We start from the raw sequence: 23,483 nt of genomic DNA on the forward strand, positions 1-23,483 counted from the left end.
AACAAAACCGTGACATAAAACTAAGATCGTGACAGAGACACTAAATACAAATGTGAACCTAAAAAGGAGCAGGGCCCCTTTCTTATTGGAGTTCTTATCTGCGTTTTTTTCAGTATTATTTCAGATACAAAACTTCAAAATATCATCATATCTTGTAAAAAAACACAATTTATCTTCCTGGGTTCAAATGAAGACAAAGTGAAATGTTCCTATGAATAAACAAGAGTCTAAAGGACCCGATCAAGTTGGTAATCTGTCACCTGCTCCAATCAGGCGTGTTGTAAGAGACACTTAAAGAAGTCATACACAGTGTAACATCCTACAGTAGCAGAGTGAAGATGGCTTGTTTTTAGCTGCAGATCTTTTCTGACAGTGAGTCAGCATTTCACTTTTCACAGACCTTCAGCACAGACATGCTTCCCTCTAGTGGTAAAAAGAATCCTCTAAACTCACTACAAATTGGTGGATGATGTAACGTTAAATATGAATGCACAACAACATCTCCACAGGTTATGGCTTCAGACCAGCCAGAAAGGTTGGGGTTCTTCACAAAGCAAATGTTTAATCATAGAAGTTACATTAGTATAAAGTAATACATGTTCATAGCAGACAATTCTGCACAATAAAACATTTAATTAAGTAAAGACAAATGTGCATCAATAAGTATGCATTATTCCTGAGGATGTCCCTAGTATTTAACTTCTAAACTCAAACCCTCCAGTCACACATTGGTTTTGTGCCTTTTCTTTCAAACTATTTGCAGATTAAATAATGTTGATCCCCACACTACCTCGTTAAGATGTAGCAACTGTAAATGTGCCTCTACTTTGCCATCTGCTGGACAAGCGATGTTAAAACACACACTGAACAAACTGAAACGTTGACTTTAATTACTTTTATTTTGTCAACTTATTTCACAGAACTGTATTAGGTTAGTTGAAACCGATACTCTTAAGTTGATCCTAAAGCTTTTTATTTAAACCTAATATAATTGCTCTCAACCTACCTTACACATTTATGTGAAATCTGTTGACATAATATATTTAATTCAAGTAAACATTTCAGTTCTATCCCCGTGCGTCTTGGGTTGAATTAGAAACCCATCCAAACGGACAAGTACCTGCGCTTCTCCTGTTTTTTTTTAGTTTGTATTATTTGATCAAGTCTATACTCACTCAAACTCAAAAAGCTGTACAAACCGAATATGTGCATTTGAATAAAACGTTGTGCATTTAAGTCTGAATATGTCAAGTCTTCATAACAAAACAATCACCAACAAAATCTAAGGAGAAAGTGTAAGAATTAAAAGGGCAAAACTGTATCTTATTGTGTTTTGGTGCTTTTAAGACTTCTTAACACGTGGCTTGTGTGGTCCTTATCATTGTACGATTGCTATAATGATGTTTTATTGTTTTGTCAAGCACTTTGTGGCTGTCTGTGAAAAGCGCTTTATAAATAAACGTTACTTACTTACTTATAAACGCCTTTATCCCAACAGAGCCGGCCAGCTAACCAATCAGAGCAGAAATGGACTCTGGTTTCAGACAGAGGGTGAACAGAGGTTCTGCAGCACAGGCAGTATGAGACAAATAAAGAGCTTTTTGAACATGAAAGCATGGAGACATGTCCCAGTAGAGACACTCATACTTATCAACCCTCCCGATTTTCGCGGGAGACTCCCGATTTCATTGCCCTCTCCCGGTTTCCTCCCGGGGTCATATTTCTCCCGCATTTCTCCAGATTTCTGAAAAAATCAGATTTACACACGACTGTCTCCACTCGGACTTTAATACAGCTACACCATTGTTTGGTTTCCATGGTAACACGTCTCTTTAGTAGCGCGCGCAACTCAGTCTGAGAGGGTGAGGCAGATATTCACAGAAAACAGAACAAGAATCGACAACCACTCTACGCTCCCTCCTTTCCTGTAAAATACAGGTCCAGCCCACACATATGCTCCATCAAGGACGGTGCTACAGGCCGCAAGGCAGGGCACTTACAACTACAATAAGCATGTTAATGTTAATCTAACAGCTCCGGCGATCCATTAGCATCCCCACCCCCAATTTTGCATTTTGAGGTCTAAAGGTTGGCAAGTATGGAGACACTACATACTAATATGAACCTGGAAATGAACAAATATATCCTCTTTAAAATGTCATATTTGCAGGTTATGAAAATAGGAATCAACTTCAATACTGTGTGTCATACGTCTGCTAGTACCCTCCTTTTAGATCAGAGGATGCGTTCCTTTTTACTTGCAAAACATTCAGAAATTCACATTACATATTAACAGTATGTAAGGATGTTAAAGTGCTATCTTCTGAAACTAGCATGCTAACTGACTACAAATACATGATGTCAAAAATAAAAGCATGACAACCTCTTCTTTGACACAAACCCAGATATCTTTATTTTCACTGTATGTTCTGAATCTAAGATTATTTATCAAAACATTCATAGCATTATCAAAAACGATTAAGGCTGTTAAAAAAAAGACAACTACAGCCTCAAATGAAAGCAAAGCATTTTATTAGATGATGAATCCAATATTGAAATACGAAAGGCACTGAATTATTTTCTCTCACAACAACGCAAACAGTGATGTGTGAATTGATACAGATCTTGTGGTGTGTAATGGATGACAGACCAAACCATAAATCAGACAACACATCATTCGGTTTGCAGTCTTTCTTCAGGAATGCTAACAGGTTATCAATCCAAGCTGATGTTTTAGAACAGGATATGAAAATAACACGTGTGCATGTTTTTTTAATATAAGGAATTCAATAGAAAATATACATCAGTACGAAAAATAATTTAGAGCTTGGTGGTCGTCTTGAGAGGTACAAGTAGACAACGAGAGAGGAAATTATTTCAAGGTGAGATTGAAGCAAAGAATGTATTACAATTATAATACCTGCATACTGGTGATGATTATAGGCTGGTTCTCTTTAAAGAAGGGTACGTTTATCTTATTACTGTTCGAGAATAAAATCAGATTCACTACAAACCTCAAAACAGTGTTTGAGATGTTTTCTTTTAATTCATATTTTCCACACCGACTGATTTCCATACTGTTAATCTACATGATAACATAAGCAGCTCTGTCTCTTAGCATTGAAATCCAATGAATAGGCTCAGCCCATTACAGTATCTACTTTGACTCCATTTCATCAGCAACATGTTCCTTTTTTAAAAAGTCAGTAATGCTTTGGTTTCTTTGGAAAAACGGTCTTGAAAGGCAGTGAGCGAAGAAGAATTTGAAGCCGCTTCATAAACATGTATATGATAGGAAACAGAAATCTGATGCAGAGTGAAATCAATTTATATTTTCTCCATATGTTCTTAATTATAAAAGAAATTAAATTAGCTGTTTACAAGCAGGAAAAAAGCAGAGTACTCTATGGATGTTACGTTTGTGTAGAAATAGTTTTTATGTGATATCAACATTTCAACAAATGTTCCGAGTTTGGTTCCAGAGAGAAGTTAAAAGGCACATGTTTTAAGACATTGTACTGTAATCTCAATTGATGGGGATTGTTTAATAAACCGCAGATTTGAATGAATATTTACAGTCATTTCCCCCAAATCTAAGGCGCGTCAGATTACAATTAAGTGCATGATTGACCTGTAATTGTTGTTCCTTATTAACTTTGCCGCACACTTAAGAGATGGTTCGCCAAAAATAGTTTCAACAGCAAAGAGAATTTTCCTTTAAGACAGAAAAACACACTTCATTATTTATATTACAGGATCAGGGTCCACTAGTGTGGAGAGACAGAAGCGTACACAAGAAGACATGTGATCCACACACACACACACACACACACACACACACACACACACACACACACACACACACACACACACACACACACACACACACACACACACACACACACACACACACACACACACACACACACACACACACACACACACACACACACACACACACACACACACACACACACACACACACACACACACACACACACACACACACACACACACACACACACACACACACACACACACACACACACACACACACACACACACACAACACTGAAGAGCATTGCCAAAAAAGTGCACACAAAATATACAAAGCCAGGACAAACTAAGTAGGTAACGGTCAACTTCATTCATGCTTTCCACCCCAGAATGCACTTGGTGTGTTGCTTCCCCCCTCGACTGCTTTTTAAATACAAAGACGACGCAGTCACTCCGCAGGAGACATGCTGGATGTGAGACATGGGGAGTTACATGTGCATCGATAGTGGGAGTGAAAGGAGGGAGGCTAATCATGTAGCCTCACCTAGCTCAAGGTCTGTACGTTATAAAGTGAGATTAAAATCTGCCGCCTCCAATACCTTCCAGGAAGTTCTCAGTGAACCTCTGCTTCCTGATACATTCTGCTTTGATTTAATGAATGATCTGGACTTGATAACATAGAGACCTTGACCGGGGGCATGCAGCTCAGCTCAGCCTCAGTTCCCCTGGAAGGCTCCCTGTGCCGCGGTGCTGGCCGCTCCGGCAGCCGCCGTCTGGAAGGTCTTGTTGGTGAGGACGCCCTGCGAGAACTCATGCTGCGCCTTCGTGAAGCTGGCTCCGGTGCGGCGGTACATGCTGTGGACCTGAGGAGAGAAAGAAATCTCCAGGAATCAGAATCAGAATAACTTTCTCCTTTCCCTCCCCAGAGTTCACAAATCATCCGTCGGTGGCAGAGCCTTTTCCTTCCGAGCAGCTCTCCCTTGGAATCGTCAGATCCGAAGCGATTTCCGTTGACTCCTTTAAAAGCAAACTGAAACCCATCTCTTCGCATCTGTCTTCGTTGTAAACTAATTTCCATCACCTAGTTTCCGTTCAACATTACCATCACTTCAGTCACATGCTTTTATCACATGGCAATACTTATTTTGAGGTATAATGTTTTGATAATTTTTACGCTATAACGTTTGTATTTTGTCTTTGTTTGCTTTGAACAGTGATTTGGGGCTAAATCAATACATTTTGATTTGATTTATTCGTGCCACAGAGGGGACATTTGCATTTGTTACAGCAAGAGCCAAACACAGCTTAATATTACCCACGAAGCATGCATTGATAAATATTAAAGATAACAAATGTAAAAGAAAAATTAAACAATTTAGAAAATACACATCCTGTAACAGTTCTGAGATTTAGCATCCAGGTATATATGGCACAGCTTACGGTTATGGTTGCAGCGGTATTCCAGTTTTACAGAATACCATGGTAGGAAAATGGACTGTTGTCATACTGTGTATTTGCTTATCTATGGTATTTAAAAAATGGAAATAAATGAGAGTGTGGGAGTTAAAGGTTAGGACAGGGCGGTCTGGCAGTGCTGCTTAAAACCTACACAATATGTTAATTGTTATTACCAGTGTTTCGCAGCTGCCTAAATACAACATTTTAGGACTTTCAAAGACTTTCGAGGTCTAATTCCATAAAATTCAAGGACCCAATGCATCATCTTTTGACACACAGATCGAGGCTTGTTGCCTTGCCTGTTGCTATCGGAGCGTCAGTTACTGTGCTGGCACGTTTTACCTTACTTATGATATTTATAAATATAAAGCAATATCAAAATATCTTTCCACAATTCCAAACTTTTCTGTATTATATTGTTAAATTGCAATGTTAAGTATAGTAGTGACTTCTAAAAATAGATTTGAAAACACTTTTCAAAATACTTAGTTTGGAAAACGTTGTATTTTTTAGATTTCAGGATCAAAAACAATTTTTTTTTTTTTTTCAAAAACTTTAGTTTTTATCTCCTCAGTGGACTACCGTAGATCCCTTCCAGCCAACCCAGCAAACAAACATTTAAAAAAAACAAAAAAACAAACAAGTTAAAGAGGAGATTAGTCAAATGGCATAGCTGATAACACGCATTTAATGAATGGTATACAAAGTGCTGAAGTCTCACCATCTTGAGCAGGATGATGGAGAGCACGGCGCAGTTGGTGAAGAAGATCGCCACGATGATCATGATGGCTCCCACCGCCTTGTTGGTGTTCATGCTAGTGAAGGCAGTGATCCAACCACTGCATGACACACATACAATATTGTACTGTTCTTCATCAATATATTACAGCTCTCAGATATATACAGAACATGTCTCTGAAGTGTTTGGCTCCAAACACCAAACAGATCATTGCAGCATTACCCATAATCCCCTCTGTTTCAGCCCTGTTTCAAAAGTGCTGATTCTCTGTCTGTTACTTTAGATGAAAATAAGGAGCCCCTCCCCACGCCCCTCTGATAGAGATTTGGTTACAAAGAACTCAATGGTGCTCTAGGAGGACATTCAGATGATAAGGGGGGGGGGGGGGGGGGGTTACCTTGGTTGGTGATTGGCTAATGGTTACACAAGCCAAAAAAATCATGGTGACATCATAAAGTGTCCAAAATCTGATCAGCTCATTTTCAGACAGGTTTTTATAGAAATGGATCAGGACGAAAAGAGAGAGAATCTTTTTTCCTGAAACTTTCAGAGTCTCTTTCCACAGAGGGGACACATGGTGATGTAGAAAAGACATGGAGAAGTGGATTTTGCAAAATAGGTGACCTTTAAATAAAACTGCAGGTCATCTTAATATTAGGGTTCACAAAGCATGTATTCTGTAAATGGGTTACATTAAGAGAAAGGAAGAAAGAAGGGAAGTGAAAGAAATGCTGAGAAGATACAAGAAGAAGCAGCTAAGAGAAGGTTGTCAATCCGAAAAGTGGGTTAAAAAACACTCAATGATGAGCAGAGTAGATCAGTATTATTACAAAATGAATAAATGCATCTTAAATATTAAATAAACACATTTCAAAGTGTGTGTTCATATTAACATCCTAAAAGTGCCTTTGTCGTTTTCAGAATACGTTGTTGAAAGTGTGCTTCTGCTTGATTTGCATCTCATCTACAAAACAAGTGCGGGTCCTCTTGACTGTATCTGTTTTGATATTATGCAAAGCCATGATGAAATGAGAAGTATCATTACTAAATGAAAAAAGAGGAAAATGAAGAGCCACTTGGATAAGGGGCATTCTGTAAAGTGCCGTTTTAAAATCAAAGGGTTTTTATCCGCCTCAACCTTTGCGTATTTAAATGAAACCAAACGAGTCTGACAGGTTAACATTACCTTTCAAAATCACTGTGCGCCTTAACATGTAAAAATACATACACAATATATACATCTGAGATTGTTAACGTAACATGATTCAGATCAGAGCAGACGGCTCTGGTTTCAGACAGAGGGTGAAAAGAGATGCTGCAGCACAGGCAGTATGAGAACAATAAAGAGCTTTTTGAACATTAAAGGTCTCCTATGATACTGTTTCTCATCAATATATTATTGGCTCCAAACACCAAACAGATCATTGCAGCATTACCCATAATCCCCTGTGTTTCAGCCCTGTTTCAAAAGTGCTGATTCTTTGTCTGTTACTTTAGATGAAAATAAGGAGCCCTTCCCCACGCCCCTCTGAGAGAGATTTGGTTAAAAAGAACACAATAGGCGCTTTCACACCAGAGTATTTTTCCCCGTACTTTCCCCGTTTAGTTCCGATTTTGCATTCACACCAAAAAGAGAACTTAGTTCATGATAACTTTTACCCCCTTTGTAGTGTCTGCTAGAGAGGTGGTACTTTCCTGGGGAGAAAAAAGTTCAAATTTCTGATTGGCTGGGCGAAAAACCTCGGAAAGTTTTCTGAAGCCGCCATTGTATTTGCTGGTATTAGCATTATTAGCATTAGCATTAGCCCCGCACACCAACGGAGAGAGAATAACTTATGGCAACACAAAAGAGAACATGGGAGCGGTGAAGATGAGGAGGTGTCGGCGTTCTGGCGATTTACTCGGAAGGCTTCAGTACTCAGCTTCTACTGAAGCCAGTCCCCAACTCCGGGGGCTTCGGGCGGCAGTATACGCCGTGAAGTCGTTTGCGGCCTGCCAGTAAACCCAAAGCAGAAGAAGAAGAAGTGACGTCAGCGGCTTCATTTGACTAATCCTCCCTCAGGGAAAAGTACTCCGGTGTGAACGCGATCAGCTCTTGGTTCCATGGGGGAACTAAGTGCTGGGAACTAAGTACGGCAAAGTACTTGGTGTGAAAGCGGCTACTGGTGCTCTAGGAGCAGATTCAGGTGATAAGGTGGGGGGGTTACCTTGGTCGGTGATAGGCTAATGGTTACACAAGCCAAAAAATCGTTATGACATCACAAAGTGCCCAAAATCTGATAAGCTCATTTTCAGACAGGTTTTTATAGAAATGGATCAGGACAAAAAGTGAAAGAATCTTTTTTCCGGAAACTTTCAGAGTCTCTTTACACAGAGGGGACACATGTTGATGTAGAAGAGACATGGAAAAGTGGACTTTGCAAAATAGGTGACCTTTAAAGCATGGAGACATGTCACAGTAGAGGCACAAAATACAAATATGAATGTGCTTTTTAAAAAGGAAAATAACCGAGCTAATGAAAGTATTAGAAAAAATCACAATCACGTATAAAGTAAAACCGGTACAGATCCATTTACAACTTAACTTGTATTTTCCAAAACCAAAATACAAGTTTATGAAGGCAAAGCCGGAAGAGAGGGTTGTCAGAAGGTGGCAGAGACAGAAAGCAGCAGACACTTACTGAGAGGAAGCAGGCTACAGGCTGAAGGAGAAAAAGTCTCTGTCAGAAGAGACGAAAGAACACAGGAAATGAGAAAAGACGGCTTATTGGAAGTACTTCTGAACTTAAAGGCAAGGAACATGAGAGGTTCCTTTAAATCTCTCCGTCATCTGTAGGTTCAAAGTTTGTTTTGCTTTTAGTTAAACTCGTTCTTTTCCTGAACCCATGTATTCACGTTTCCTGGCAAAATATACAAATGAAATCAACGGGATTTGGAAATCAACGGGATTTGGATATCAACGGGATTTGGAAATCAACGGGATTTGGAATTAGACATATTGTTTTTTTTTTACTTTCAATGGTTTGCCATCGGATTTTTTCTTAAATCTCTCAGAAATGTCAGCCCCATATACCTGAGCACATGAACCTTTGGATATTAAACATGTACCAACAGCGTGAGACTGACCTGTTGCCCCAATTGGGGATGCCTACAGCCTGGATGAGGAGGATTACCACTTGGCAGAAAAACACAAAGAAGAAGGCGAAGAAGCTGAAGGAGCTGTCAGTCCTGAAACAAGGAAAAAAAGCAGGTTACTTTAAATATTACACATCAGGAAAAAAAGATCATTTGGTGATCAAAAAAAGCTTGTGTTGTGCGTCTCTGACCGAGTTTTATAACAACTAGTATACCATTATGAGGCGTTTGGTTAAAGGATGAGACTGAGTCTAAGGACAGGAGCAATTATTCTCAAGAGTCAGTTATTTCACATATTGGGATAACCCAGGATGTTTTACTGTCCACATACTGTGACAAAATATAAGATGACTGTGTTATGATTGTTATCTATTCAATAGGGCTGCACGATATATAGTGTCGTGACGATAATCGCGATATGCGCGTATTCACATCGCAGGACGTGCGATAATTTTTTTTTAGGACGTGCGATATTAAGTAGGCAAATTAACTCAAACACGTCATGTTACAATTATTTTGCTGCTTGCTACAAAAGGAAAACTTGCGGCTCTCATGTCAGGGGTAGTTGAGTGAGTGACAGCAAACAACCAATCACAATCAAAGGTGATCGAAGGTAAAAACACTGAATAAAGTCGTTTCATGTGTTTCTCCAAGGCAGTCCGGGACTAAACTCCTTCATCCGGTTAAATATAGTTAGAAAAATACCAATTGGATAGCATTAAAGTTCAAGAAAGGATGGTTTGCGGACAAAAAAAAAAAAAGTGTCTTTTCTTTCCTTTCCTTTCCTGTATTTTTTCATATCGCAATATATATCGCAGGGGGAAAAAATATCGCAATGTCAGTTTTTTCCAATATCGTGCAGCCCTACTATTCAATAAGTTTGTTTGTGCTCAGTTTGACCCACTGCTGAGCACTTTTCACCTGTCAGTTAAATTGTAAAATGGTTAAAAATAATATATTGCTTTAATTTCCTTAAAGTTATTAACACCTCCTAATTGAACAGCACATCAAAAATATGCAAACCAATGCTTATGTATTTAAAAAGAAATAATGAACATTAACTGATTGTACCTGCCGAGTTACATTTAGCACTACCACTCATAAATAAGCTACCTATGTTGGTGAGTTTAGAACAAATCAATAACAACATTTGTCATTTTTTCCTTTAAGTTACATCTCATTTGGGGAAATACTGAATGTGCTCTTCCAATATCAGAGTACACATGATAACAAAGGTATCCCAACTGTAGCTGTGAAGATGACAGGATGTGTGATTACCTAGAAGAGCATCAGGACTGTTTGAGGCATATGATAGCTATGTGATTAACATGATGATTCAGCCTCTATGGAGAGAGACATATGACAAGCATGCTCATTTCTGACGTGGAGCTAATCTGAAGTAAACATTGAATACTGCTTTCTATTCCTCCATCTTGTGACTGTGTGACTCCCTTTCTTGGATATCAGCATGTGAAGGACACTGTTCAGGAACTAGTTGATGCTCTGTATGTGATGACTACTTTTTTGAGATTTTGAGAAAAAAAGTCCAAATTTAAAAAAGTCAGAATTTTGAGAAAAAGTCAGAATTTTTAGATTTTGAAAAAAAAAAGACAACATTTTGAAATATTGAGAAAAAAAGACAGAATTTTGAGAAAAGAGTCATAATTTTTTGAGATTTTGAGTAAAAAGACAGAATTTTGAGAAAAAAATACAGAATTTTGAGATATTGAAAAAAAAAGAAAACATTTTGAAATATTGAGAAAAAAAGACAGAATTTTTAGATTTTGAGAAAAAAAATAGATAATTTTGAGAAAAGTCAGAATTTTGAGATTTTGAGAAAAAGTCAGAATTTTGAGAAATAGTAAAAAAAAAAAAACATTTGGAGAAAGAACTCAGTACTTTGTACATGACAGGATGTATGATTACTTAGAATAACCGGTATTCCTAACTGTGTAACTTCCTCTCTTGGATATCAGCATGTGAAGGACACTGTCCAGGAACTAGTTGATGCTCTGTATGTGATGATTACTTCCATTCTGGAGAGGATCATAAATACATGGATCCTGATTATTGAAGCTCAAGCCGGGGAAGAGTGATATTTTTCTAACACAAAGGTGTTTGAGGAGGGGAGGCTCACTTGAAGGCCTTGTAGACAGGCCGGTACCAGCAGAGGAAGGAACAGGGAGCGAAGAGGATGAGCCAGAGGATGGAGAGGCCGAAGCCCACTCCGTGCGAGGGTTCCGTGGTGAAATCCGCCAAACACGCCAGCAGGTTGAGGAACAGAGTCACACAGTTGACTGAGGAAGCAGCAGAGAGACACAAAGATAGTTAAGGATCAATAACTACTGCACACATTTCATTTTATTTATTTTTTTCCGTCCATGACGAATCGCTGCTCGATTATGGCAAAAGTCATAATCTCGATTATTTGGGTCAATAATTGTAATTGCGATTATTAAATGCGATTATTCATTGACTTTGAAAACATCCAATTAATGGATAAAAAAATTTGAACAGTATTCTTTTAACAGTTGATTACCCTGAACTTTAAGTATAATTCAACTGAAAAAAATAATAATAATAATAATAAAAACATTATCGTTTTATTTCGATTACATTGTTTTCGTAATCGTTGCAAGCCATAATCGTAATCGCGATTAAAATACGATTAATTGAGCAGCCCTAGTTCATGGTATTTAGACTATATAACCAGCACGGCCACTAGTAGACCCCCACACACATCACAACACAGACTATAACACCCCTTGCTGTTAAATACCAACCAACTATGTGCAATATGTGCAATATGTGCAATATATATATATATGCCGTTAATAACTGTGCAGTATACACCTGGCTGCTAAATCCTCGGAACTGTTACAGGATGTGTCTTTTTTTATTCCCAGCCAATCATGACAGTATCATAGGAAAATAAGAGTAACACACAAACAGCATACACCTATCATTGTTTGTTTATTTATTTGTTGCTTTTATGTTTTTGTTTTGTTTTTTTAATACCAAATGTATTTTGGATGGTGGATGTAAAAAGATAGTCTTTTATATTTGTCTTGTAAAATATGACATACAACGTAAAAGAACAATATATAAATAGATATATTGTAGTAATAATTGTAAATGTATATTGCATGTAGACACATTTAGATAAAAGAAGAAAGATATATATGTTAATAATGCAGTTTTTGGGAGAAGGGTTGGGATTAAATAAGTGTAAACTTCTTTCCACCCCTTTTCGGATGTGTAACTAGGTAAATCATTTGTTTATATATCATTTGTAAGTCAATAATATTTTTGTTTACCGATTTGATACTACTTAAGTTTGTACAGCATCATTACTGTTATATTTTACAATATTTTTTATTATTATTAATATCTTTCTAGTTCTCTACCTGTGTTTTAAATGTTTGTTTTACTTTTATGTATGCACCACGACACCAAGTCAAATTCCTCGTATGTGTCAACCTACCTGGTGATAAAACTGTTTCTGTTTCTGATTTGTTTGTATTATTGTTTTAAACGTTCTAAATAAATGAAATTAAATAAAAAAATCCTTGAATGCACTCACACATCCAGAGGTAGTACATCATCTTGCAGACTCTCTGGTACTCGGGGGGGATTTCCTCTGAGAAGTCCTGATAGAAACATGCCTTGATGGGGAAGCTCTTAGGAAGTGGAGGCCAGTTGTTCTGTTTACCTGTCGAGACAAGAGACCACTTATTTACTGTGAGAGAGGAAGAGCTGGCGTCCAAAAGCAGGACGATTTCGCATGCCGCAGGTTTGATATAATTAGCTATAAAGCAGCCACAGTCAGATGAGATATCTAATGAGGTTTATCTAAGAGTTTAAGAACAGCATGTTTGTGTATATATTCACAGCTGTGGCTCTGGAATACGGATCTGCTGATGAGGGAATGTGCATAATATCTCCTCCGTCCAGTGAAGCAAAGTTAACTCATGCCTAAGAGGAAGTATATTCAACATTGTCAGAGAGAATCTTTCAAAACTCAAAATCACCAAGCTTAAGATGCGCATCTTGCTAGCTGGTCTAACAGCTGCAAAAAAAGATGGCTGCGGTTCGATGGAAGCCTCCTAATCCCCTCACCTTCAGACACTGGATCCTTGCGTGTGTGTGTGTGTGTGTGTGTGTGTGTGTGTGTGTGTGTGTGTGTGTGTGTGTGTGTGTGTGTGTGTGTGTGTGTGTGTGTGTGTGTGTGTGTGTGTGTGCGCGTGTGTGTGTGTGTGTGTGTGTGTTTATATGGCTGGGAGGGAGGGTAGGGTTTGTTTTATTTTATTTTCATTGTCTTCTTACTATTTTTAGCTTACATGTGTTTTCTGTATTCTGCATTTTGTATATTTTGTAAGTAATTACTTTTATCTCATTTTGTTTCTCTCGTGTACCTTCAGTTATTATTTCATTTAAAAAAAATAAAAGAATGTTGTGCTTGCAGTTGTACATGTTGTGTATAAACATCGATAAACATTTGATCACATAAAAAAAAAAATGGTCAGAGTGAGCAGGTTTTAAAGGGGACCTATTTTGCGCATTTCAGGTTCATATTTGTACTTAGTGTCTCTACTGGGACATGTCTCCATGCTTTAATGTTCAAAAAGCTCTTTATTTTCCTCATACTGCCTGCAGCACCTCTTTTCACCCTCTGTCTGAAACCAGAGCCAAGTCTGCTCTGATTGGTTAGCTGGCCGGCTCTGTTGTGATTGGTCAACCGCTTAGAGATGTCCCGCCCCTTAGCCTATCACGTACAGTGTGTCGGAGCGCTAGCCATAAGAAGCGTGAGTGTTACATAGTGATGACACCATGTTACGGAAGTAAACAAAGGAGTCCAATGGAGGCGTTTCAGAGTGTGTGGGAGAGAAACTCCCTCTGGAGGGAACTTTGGGATTTTAGCCTTTGCAGACCATTGACATGCACTAAAACCTATATAACACACTACAGGAAAGGGAAACTAAAAAACTGCAGCTTTACCAGAGAATGCAGATTGACTGAAATAACTTTCCTCGGGCAAGATAATGCAATCTCCTTCTGCTGCATTTTCTGCCACGAATATCTGTAATGTGCATTTCAGAGCATATTTCCCACTGTAGTGTACAGCATGCACACATGCTTTCAACTCCTCTCCCTGATACATAATGCAGACGCAGCACAGTGAGTGGTGCTGCAGCTGGTCGTACCGCAGAGTGTCTGTCTGCACTGACCTGTGGGGCCCCGGCTCTGCAGCTCCTGCTCTCTGCGGTCCAGCTCCGCAGCTTTCCTCTCCAGCTCCTCCTGCTGCCTCAGCAGATTGGCCTGAGCTGCAGCAGCCGTCGCCTGAGGAGGAGGAAGGAGAAGAAGGAGAGTCAGAAACACATTGCTCCACAAAAAAACGGGATTCTAAAGGAATTTATCTTGCTGACATTGCTGTGCATACTGTGTGTATAAATGTGTCTTTTGATTGTGTATATATAAGATATACATATTTTTATACTTATTTGTATTGGGGATTGTGGGAAACGGTATTTTGATCTCTCTTTCTGTACACACAAACTGAAAGATTGACAATAAAGTTGACTTTGACTTACACATTACATAGAAATAGTAAGAGGACATTGAATAGCCTTTAACTCGATTTTTAAATCCCCCACATTATGCCATGCCGGCATGAATGTCACAGCTGAGCTTTTATTATGTTGTTTTAATTGTTTTTAATTGTTTTCGTTGTTTTGTTTCACCCTTTTTAATTTTGTAGCACTTTGAGTTTTGTTTACGCAAATGAAAAATGCGCTTATAAATAAAATATATTATTATTATTATTATTGCACACATTGCTAGGAAACAATGCAAAACGACTCATTACACATATCTTTATATCTTAAATACAACGTCCAAGAAAGAGCTGAAGCTTTGTGCACTATTCTCAGAAGCTGTAGCCATTCTTAGAGTTACAAATGTTTCACAAAGGAATATTGTCTCCATTTTTAAATTGCAAAGATACTATAATAAATATTTATGACCCGTTGTATCTGATGTTTGACTGAGCAGGATAAGGAAGGTCACAGGTGATCTATTGTCTCATGAATATTTGTAAGAGTATCAGTTGAACCTTGCTCGTTATAAGATTGTGTAAATGAAAACATTCTCTACTTTAGTTCAACAACAAGTTCCCTATTGTTTTGTACTGCCTTTATTTTTGATCAATAACAGAGCTGCATTACATATGAGACACACGATGGAAACAGGACCGAGGGAAGTACTGTGCTTTAAAAAACTTCAGAGTACTATTTCTTTACTGCAGCAGTAAATGAAGGGTAGGTAAAGGTAAACGTGAACTTCTAAGTTGCAAACATTCATCTGTTTGCAACTTATATCAATATTCCAATTACTTGTACATGGATTATTCTGCACTATTTCTATTATATTATATTTATATTTATAATAATATTATTATTTATATATTATTTTATAATAATTTATTTATATATTTATTATTGTTGTTTAATTGTTGGAGGAGCCTGTGACCTGAGATGTCCATTGTCATAACTACACTGTAGCTATGTATGCACACATAACAATAAAAGCCTTGAATCTTGAAAAAGGTAGGCAGGGCTCATACACTTTTTCACCAATGATTTCCAATGACCTTTCCATGACCTTTACCTAATTTTCCATGACCAAAAACATTACTCTTTCTCAGCGGTACCACTGAAAATTGTTTATTTGAACATGGAACAGGAAAATAAGGTCTGCATATGAAACATGTTGGTCCTATCTAAAAAAAATCCAATAGTAGGCTTACTAGCTCCTACACGCTAAGGCAACTAAAATCTCTCACCAGCAAAAATACCTCGTCAGTTAAATGCCATTTGACGTTTCATTACGATACAGTATTTATTATCATTATAGTACTATAATAATATATGAAGCTTTGAATGGTTTAGGCCCAAAACACATTTCTGAGCTCCTGCTAAATGATGAACCATCCAGATCTCTCAGGTCTTCAGGGACTGGTCAGCTTTCTGTCCCCAGAGTCAGAACTAAACATGGAGAAGCAGCGTTTAGTTATTATGCTCCAGATATCTGGAACAAACTCCCAGAAACCTGCAGGTCCGCTGCAACTTACTACTTTTAAATCCAGGCTGAAGACTTTTCTTTTTGTTGCTGCTTTTAATTGAACTATTCACATCTTAAACTGCACTTGAACTTTTATCCATGTATTTTTTATTTTAATGTTTCTTTTATTGTCTTTTCTTTTTAATGACTGATTTTAAATGCCATTTTCTTAATGTCTTTCATTTTTTGTAAAGCACTTTGAATTGCCTTGTGTTGAAAGGTGCTATATAAATAAACTTGCCTTGCCTTGCCTTGCCTTACTACTATTTCAGCGATTAGATAAAAGATAAATTATATTTGATGCAACTTTAGTTACATTTCCATGACTTTTCCAAAACTTTAGGAAGATTATTGTTTTCCATAACTTTTCCAGGGCCTGGAATTAGCATTTTGAATTTCCATGACTTTTCCAGGTTTTTAATGACCGTAAGAGCCCTGGGTAGGGCTTGCAGGAGACTGACCTGCGGACTGGGCACTGAGGACGGCTGCAACACAGCGGGCTGGTAGGGAGAGGTGGTATGAGTAGCTAGGTTGTCCTGGAAAAACAATCAAAAAGCAAACAAATGACAACCATTATTAGGATGATACAACAACACCAGGAACATACAGATACAAACTGGAACATGGAGGACAAGGGAATGTAAATAAGGGCAGGAAAAAGAAAATGAGAAAGAAAACATGGCTTCTCTTGATAACTGGACTTAAAACTCTCACCGTACATTTTACATTTATATTCAATATAATATTGAATAATCTATTTTTCTTGCACAATAATATCCTGCATTATATTTGTTACTGGAAATGTGTATTTCCAAATGTATATATATTTTTTGTAACTTTTTAAATGCTATTTTATTTCTATTTCAGAAATATTTTGGACTGTGTATTTTCAGATTGCCTTGTTTTGGATGCTGCTGCAACGCAAACATTTCCTATTATCTATCTATCATTCTATCTCCCCATCCATCTATAGGCGCGTTCACACCAAGTACTTTTCCCACAAAGGTTCCTGAGAACTCTTTAGTTCTCATGAACTAAGTACAGATCGCGTTCACACCGGAATAAGTCCCTGGGGGTGGATTAGGCAAATTAAGCCGATGACGTCACTTCTTCTTCTTCTGCTTTGGATTTACTGGCAGGCCGCAAACAACTTCACGGTGTATACTGCCGCCCAAAATCCCCGGCCGGAAGTCCCCGGAGTCCCCTGACTGGCTTCAGTAGAAGCTGCTGAGACTCCCAGCAGCTTCTACTGAGAGTTAGTCTCTCTGCGTTTCTGCGCTGGGCTAATGCTAATAATGCTAATAAAATGGCGGCTTCACAAACGTTTTTGGGAGTTTGACGGGGCATTCCGCCCAGCCAATCAGACAAAGGAACCTTTTTCTCCCACGAAAGTCCCTGCTCTCTAGCAGGGACTGAAAAGAAGGTAAAAAAGGTTCTCATGAACTAATTTAGTTCCTGGGACTTTTTGGTGTGAACGCAACTAAATCGTAGTTCTCAGGAACCTTTGTGGGAAAAGTACTTTGTGTGAACGCGCCTTATCTATCTATCTATCCCTCCATCCATCCATCCATCTACCACTCCATCTATCTATCTATCTATCCCTCTATCTATCTATCTATCCCTCCATCTATCTATCTATCTATCTATCCCTCCATCCATCCATCCATCTATCCCTCCATCTATCCATCTATCTATCCCTCCATCCATCTATCCATCCCTCTATCTATCTATCTATCCCTCCATCCATCTATCCCTCCATCTATCTATCTATCCCTTCATCCATCCATCCATCTATCCATCCCTCTATCTATCCCTCCATCCATCTATCTATCTATCCATCCCTCTATCTATCTATCTATCCCTCCATCCATCCATCTATCTATCTATCTATCTATCCATCCCTCTATCTATCTATCCCTCCATCCATCCATCCATCTATCCCTCCATCTATCCATCTATCTATCCCTCCATCCATCTATCCATCCCTCTATCTATCTATCTATCTATCTATCTATCCCTCCATCCATCTATCTATCCCTCCATCTATCTATCTATCTATCCCTCCATCCATCTATCCATCCCTCTATCTATCCCTCCATCCATCTATCTATCTATCCATCCCTCTATCTATCTATCTATCCCTCCATCCATCCATCCATCTATCTATCTATCCCTCTATCCATCCATCCATCCATCCATCTATCCCTCCATCTATCCCTGCATCCATCTATCTATCTATCTATCCATCCATCCATCCCTCCATCTATCTATCCCTCCATCTATCTATCTATATATCCATCCCTCCATCCATCTATCCATCCCTCCATCCATGTATCTATCTAGGGAGTAAGAAAAGATACAGATAAAATAAAGAAAACATTGAAGAAACATGAAGATTCAGAAGAGAACAAAACTCCTCATTAAAGATGGAAAGTAACAGGAAACAAAGGAATCAAACCGGTAGATAGGGACATGTTCCAGTCTTACTGTGGGATGAGCAGGGAACGGGTTGAACTGATCCACTGGTTCTACGTTGATGCTCGTCACCTGTGTGACCGACGGGTCCTTAAACACAAAAAAACACGAGTCAATCACCATGAAAATATATCCCTATAAACCTGATCAACCAAATACATTCAAACAAGTTTTCTTTTTGACTTCTGTTATAGTTTGTTAATCGTCAAAAACATACAAACTTGGATAATCTGCATACTGGGGGTACAGTATGTGTGATTTTTTAATTTGAGTGGTTAGTAACAGACGCAAAACAGGTGCAATTTCAAAATGTCATGAAAATGTTCCAGCTCTTTATTATATAATATATTAAATATAATATATTTAGTTTGTTGGGGGTTTTGATGGAATACATCACATTTGGCTTTGAGCAAGAATAGCCTGCATCTTTTTTTTATTTAATCACATTTATGAAGGATTAATGGAGAAAATAATCAGCAGACTAATCGATCCCTGGCCCAAGTATCATCTGCTACTGCACGCTGTTGTGGAAATGCATCAGAGTGGATTATGGGTATTTTAGGAACTACTAAATCGATATAAAATGAAACCGTTTAACAACACCAACAACTGTTTTCTGTGCCAGTTTCCCCTTTATTTGTTTGAGGCTCTAACCTCACTTGACAAGCCAACCCTACACATCACTCACTGCACATGTGATTACAAAATGTGACGTTACTCACACTTACTTATCTGATCCGGACACACCTGTTCATATTCCCATCAGGAAACACATGCTGTTTCACACCCTTAGTAAGCACTGCTTTGAGGGGCATTTAGGAGTGAAATCTGGCTCAAAAAGCAGTTTAACAGTTTTAAACTACAACTTATCACATCCTATGTAACGGGAGGCTTTCTAAAATGTGATTTTGCCACGGCAGGTTTGGTATGATAAGTGAAATCTTTGTCGATCAACACAGCCTATGGAGATATTCAAAGCGGCACATAATGCAAAATGTTTTATACCAGCATTAACCACAGTCTGACTAACATTAGGAAAATATCTGCTGAGTCACAACTGAGAGACTGTGAGTTTGAATGTGACAACAAGGTAGCCTCTGAAATAAGGATTAAGATGGGACAAGCCAAAAACCAGACACTAAAGCAACAAAGTGTGTAAAACAACCCAAAACACTTCTCCACTGACGCTGATCGGAAGGTCTTTAATGTTCAGATCCGAACATGTTACTAGTCTTAACCTAAGATTTGGTCAAAGTACATTTATCGGCATGATATAATGACATTAAGTCTCTTTACCGGGATGTGATAAGCAGTGATTGCTCAGGTGTGTTGTTCCCATTTCAAAACCACACTTTGATATTACTAAATAGACTTTATATTGCATATTACAGCCTCACACTGCCAACTGATTCAGAAGTACATGATCATAAAAGCAGTGTAGATTATTGAGGGGGAAACTGCACTTCAAGGTCACAAAGGGTGGACATTTTTTTATATTTTCCTGTTGCCCTTCTAACATTCTTCCCAAAAATGTGTAACCTATTACTATTACAGCTGCAGTCTTGCATGAATATAAGCCCTTGATAGCCACTGTAACACAACAGCATACATCTTATAATCCAGCTGCTATTAGGTTATTTATTCAGTCACTTCCACACCCAGCAAACAAACAGCAATCTACTGACGTCACGGCCATTGTGCACCTGGTTTGTTTTGACTCTGCACTACTGTAACAGATCTTTTCAATACAGTAAAAGATGTGTTATATAATCATAAACATACATTTTACAGACTCTGTGTCCATGCTTATAAAGGCAATACCCATAAAGCGACCATACATGTAAATAAGGCAATACTTAAAGCAGCAGAAATAAACATATAGTCAAAATATAGTCTCTTCAGTAGGGCCGGGCAATACGTACAAGATGAAATATCATCCTGTGTACCATGACCATTTAACAAATACACCTTGATATATAAATAACAACTAAGTGGGTTAAGGCAAATAAAAGGCAATCTGGCGAGTTTGGAAAGTAACGTAATGTTATGTCATGCAGCCTTTAACAACAGGAAAATAAAACACTTGTATCATATATCCAAACTCTAAGACCATATCATAATGAAAACATATTGATATATTGCCCAGCCCTACTCTATATCTAATTCAATTCCCATGCTCATGACAACTCCTTGTGACCATGATGTCATGCTTTTAACATTCCTATCAAAGCACCGTGATAGGGAAGGAGTCTTGCCTGTTCTTAAATGTCCAACTTAATCAACTACATACTGTATTATAATCATTTCTTATTTTATAGTTACTTAAAGGTGGGGTAGGTAAGTTTGAGAAACAGGCTCGAGATACACTTTTTGTTATATTCCATGGAATGCTCTTAACATCCCGATAGCAATGAATATCTGAAGTGCTTTGACAAAAAATCCATTAAAAAATGTCATCTGTGGAAGCCGTGGCGCTGTAAAAAGCACGACCAATCATCTGAGCCGGCCCGGCTAAAATAACTGGATGGCCTACCTGCCTGTCAGCCTTCCATCTGTGCACAAACTTATCTCGTGCCCTCATTGGTCATGTGTGCGTTCGTGTGTGTTGGAGGAGGGGCTCTGTAAGGAAGTGGCAGATTTGTTCCGGCTGTGTATTTTCAAATTCTAGCGATCTCAAGCTGGTTTCTCCAAAATTACCTACCCCAACTTTAACTGTATATAATTGTATTTGTATCTTTGATTGTATTAATCTGTGTGGATCTGTGCTGTCCAGTTTTTCATTCTTACCCTGTTGCTGTTAAACTACTGAATTTCCCCACGGGATTAATAAAGGTCCATCTTATCTTATTTTATATAATAAGGAATAGATGGTGCTCATGGCAGCTATATATATATAGAGATATACTGTATGGGTCATATGTATCCTTATCTTAAATACATATGGAGTCTGTTGAGATTCCAGGCATAAACCAAGCATGTTCATCAGTCACAAAAACACTATAATAATGAATTAAAGAATACATACATAATAGATATAGTGTATACAAAAATACCAAAAATGTGTTGGAATTAGTGGGAATTCACCAGATAGGGAAGATCAGACACACATAAGATGCAACGCTCATCACAGAATAAGCATTATTGAAGTTTGACACAAATTTGAAAATAAAGGTCAGGATTTCTTGCTCTTTGCTGACTATTCTTCCTTCAGTGTGTTTTCTGTTAGTCCCTAAGCTTTATGTGCTGTTAATAATGAAACACTTGAGAGCATGTGTTGACCGGCAGTGGCTCAGTCAGTAGGGGATTGGACTGTGAGCCGTAGGGTCGCCGGTTCAAGTCCCCGAACAGACCTAAAAATGGAGTGTGGACTGCTACTTGGAGAGGTCCCAGTTCACCTCCTGCTCTGCCGTGGTGCCCTTGAGCAAGGCACCGGACAACCCCCCCGGGCGCTGTACAATAGCTGCCCACTGCTCCTAGTACTAGACTCCTGGTACTAGGATGGGTTAAAAGCAGAGAACATATTTCACTGTGTGCTCTGCATGTGAGACCATTAAAGAGGGTTTCATCCCTCCCAATATTGTATAGTATAATGTAAGAATGCATATTTTTCAACTTTCAGGAAGTCTTGAATGCAGCCTTCATCTTAAATGTGAGGATACAACCAAAGGATCATTTAAATAACAGCACATGTTAGCTAATAAGTCAGCCACTGTTAACATGGAAGCAACAAGTGCTAGAGTTTAGAAATACTTTTCAAAGACCAAACCAGCAGTATAGTAGTTAGCTTGAAATTGAGTGTCTTAAGAGTAATTTACAGAACTCTAAAAGTATCTCAAACCATGTACAACATTTAAGTAACACGACTCAATGATAAAAATCAATTTTAAAATGAATACTAGCGGGTTTCAATGTGGTTAAAAAAGGGTTTGACACACATTCCAGGTTGGCTACAGTTTAACTTCCTGTAAAACTAGCTAACAGAATGCCCCGCCCTCTTTTTTTTAAACAACGCCCGCTGATTGGTTTAATCACTGCCAATCATGTTATCCTTGTCCAATAGTCTTCAAGTGAGCAGAATTAGATCCCTCCCCTTCAACATCGTTTCCTGACGTGCTGGCTACCTTTTAACTAAGGATATGTCAGCAGCCAGACTCGACTGTGCCTTAACAGCTTAAATAAAAACTTAAACCACAACTTACATTGAAAGGATTGTCGCCGGCAGGGTCTGCGAACGGGTTGCTATCAAATTCCGACATTTTGATAAGGATTCGGGCCGGTTAGTCCTCTCTAAACGCAGAATAAACAACAAACTCTTCTCCGTCGTTTGAGTTGCCTCTCCTGCCACTTCCTCGAATGAATCTACAGCGCATGCGCACTACGCCACTTGGACAGTGACGTGTATTCTTTTACTTGTATTTTTTAAATATCTTCTTTAACATGAATACAAAAAACTAAAAAAGCAACATAAGCAAATCACATTAATAACAACAATTCCAGTAGACAATATACATACACATAGCCAGAAGACACTATTAAGTTATATAAATACAATAATGGACAAATTATTGTCTTTATAATTTATTTATTTGGATTTATAGCTTGGTTTCATTAAATTAGCAACTGTAAAAAGCGAAACAATTAACTTTAGGCCAACAAGAACAATTCAAGAAAAATCACAAAGCAAAGTTGACAGAAAAAGTTAAACACATTTAAATAAAAAGTTGCAGGGTTTATCAGAAATCAATCAGAAGCTGAATACTTTATTTATCCAGGTCAAAAT

At 38.2% G+C, this 23,483-nt stretch overlaps 1 protein-coding gene across 1 annotated transcript; it reads right to left on the reverse strand.

Moving 5' to 3' along the window:
- Positions 1 to 2,515: 2,515 nt before the first annotated feature.
- On the reverse strand, positions 2,516 to 23,074 carry scamp2 (secretory carrier membrane protein 2). The gene is made up of 9 exons (XM_079680815.1): positions 22,903 to 23,074; positions 18,716 to 18,793; positions 16,690 to 16,764; positions 14,338 to 14,449; positions 12,693 to 12,821; positions 11,247 to 11,406; positions 9,101 to 9,202; positions 5,957 to 6,074; positions 2,516 to 4,640 (listed from the first exon to the last, which is right to left on the reverse strand). Exons 1-9 carry the CDS (start codon positions 22,957 to 22,959, stop codon positions 4,494 to 4,496), a joined length of 978 nt encoding a protein of 325 aa, XP_079536941.1. The 5' UTR covers positions 22,960 to 23,074; the 3' UTR covers positions 2,516 to 4,493.
- Positions 23,075 to 23,483: the final 409 nt, after the last annotated feature.

The sequence above is a fragment of the Notothenia rossii genome, assembly GCF_949606895.1.
Source record: "Notothenia rossii genome assembly, chromosome: 5".
In the NCBI taxonomy this organism is placed as follows: Eukaryota; Metazoa; Chordata; class Actinopteri; order Perciformes; family Nototheniidae; genus Notothenia; species Notothenia rossii.

What these genes read in the sequence shown, in the direction of transcription:
- scamp2 (XM_079680815.1), bottom strand. Translation starts at nt 22,959, where the DNA reads ATGTCGGAATTTGATAGCAACCCGTTCGCAGACCCTGCCGGCGACAAT. An exon ending in CCTCAGTGCCCAGTCCGCAG is followed by an intron (nt 14,450 to 16,689) that starts GTCAGTCTCCTG and finishes CCTCCTCCTCAG; the next exon opens with GCGACGGCTGCTGCAGCTCA. An exon ending in CCATCATCCTGCTCAAGATG is followed by an intron (nt 4,641 to 5,956) that starts GTGAGACTTCAG and finishes TTCTCTCCTCAG; the next exon opens with GTCCACAGCATGTACCGCCG.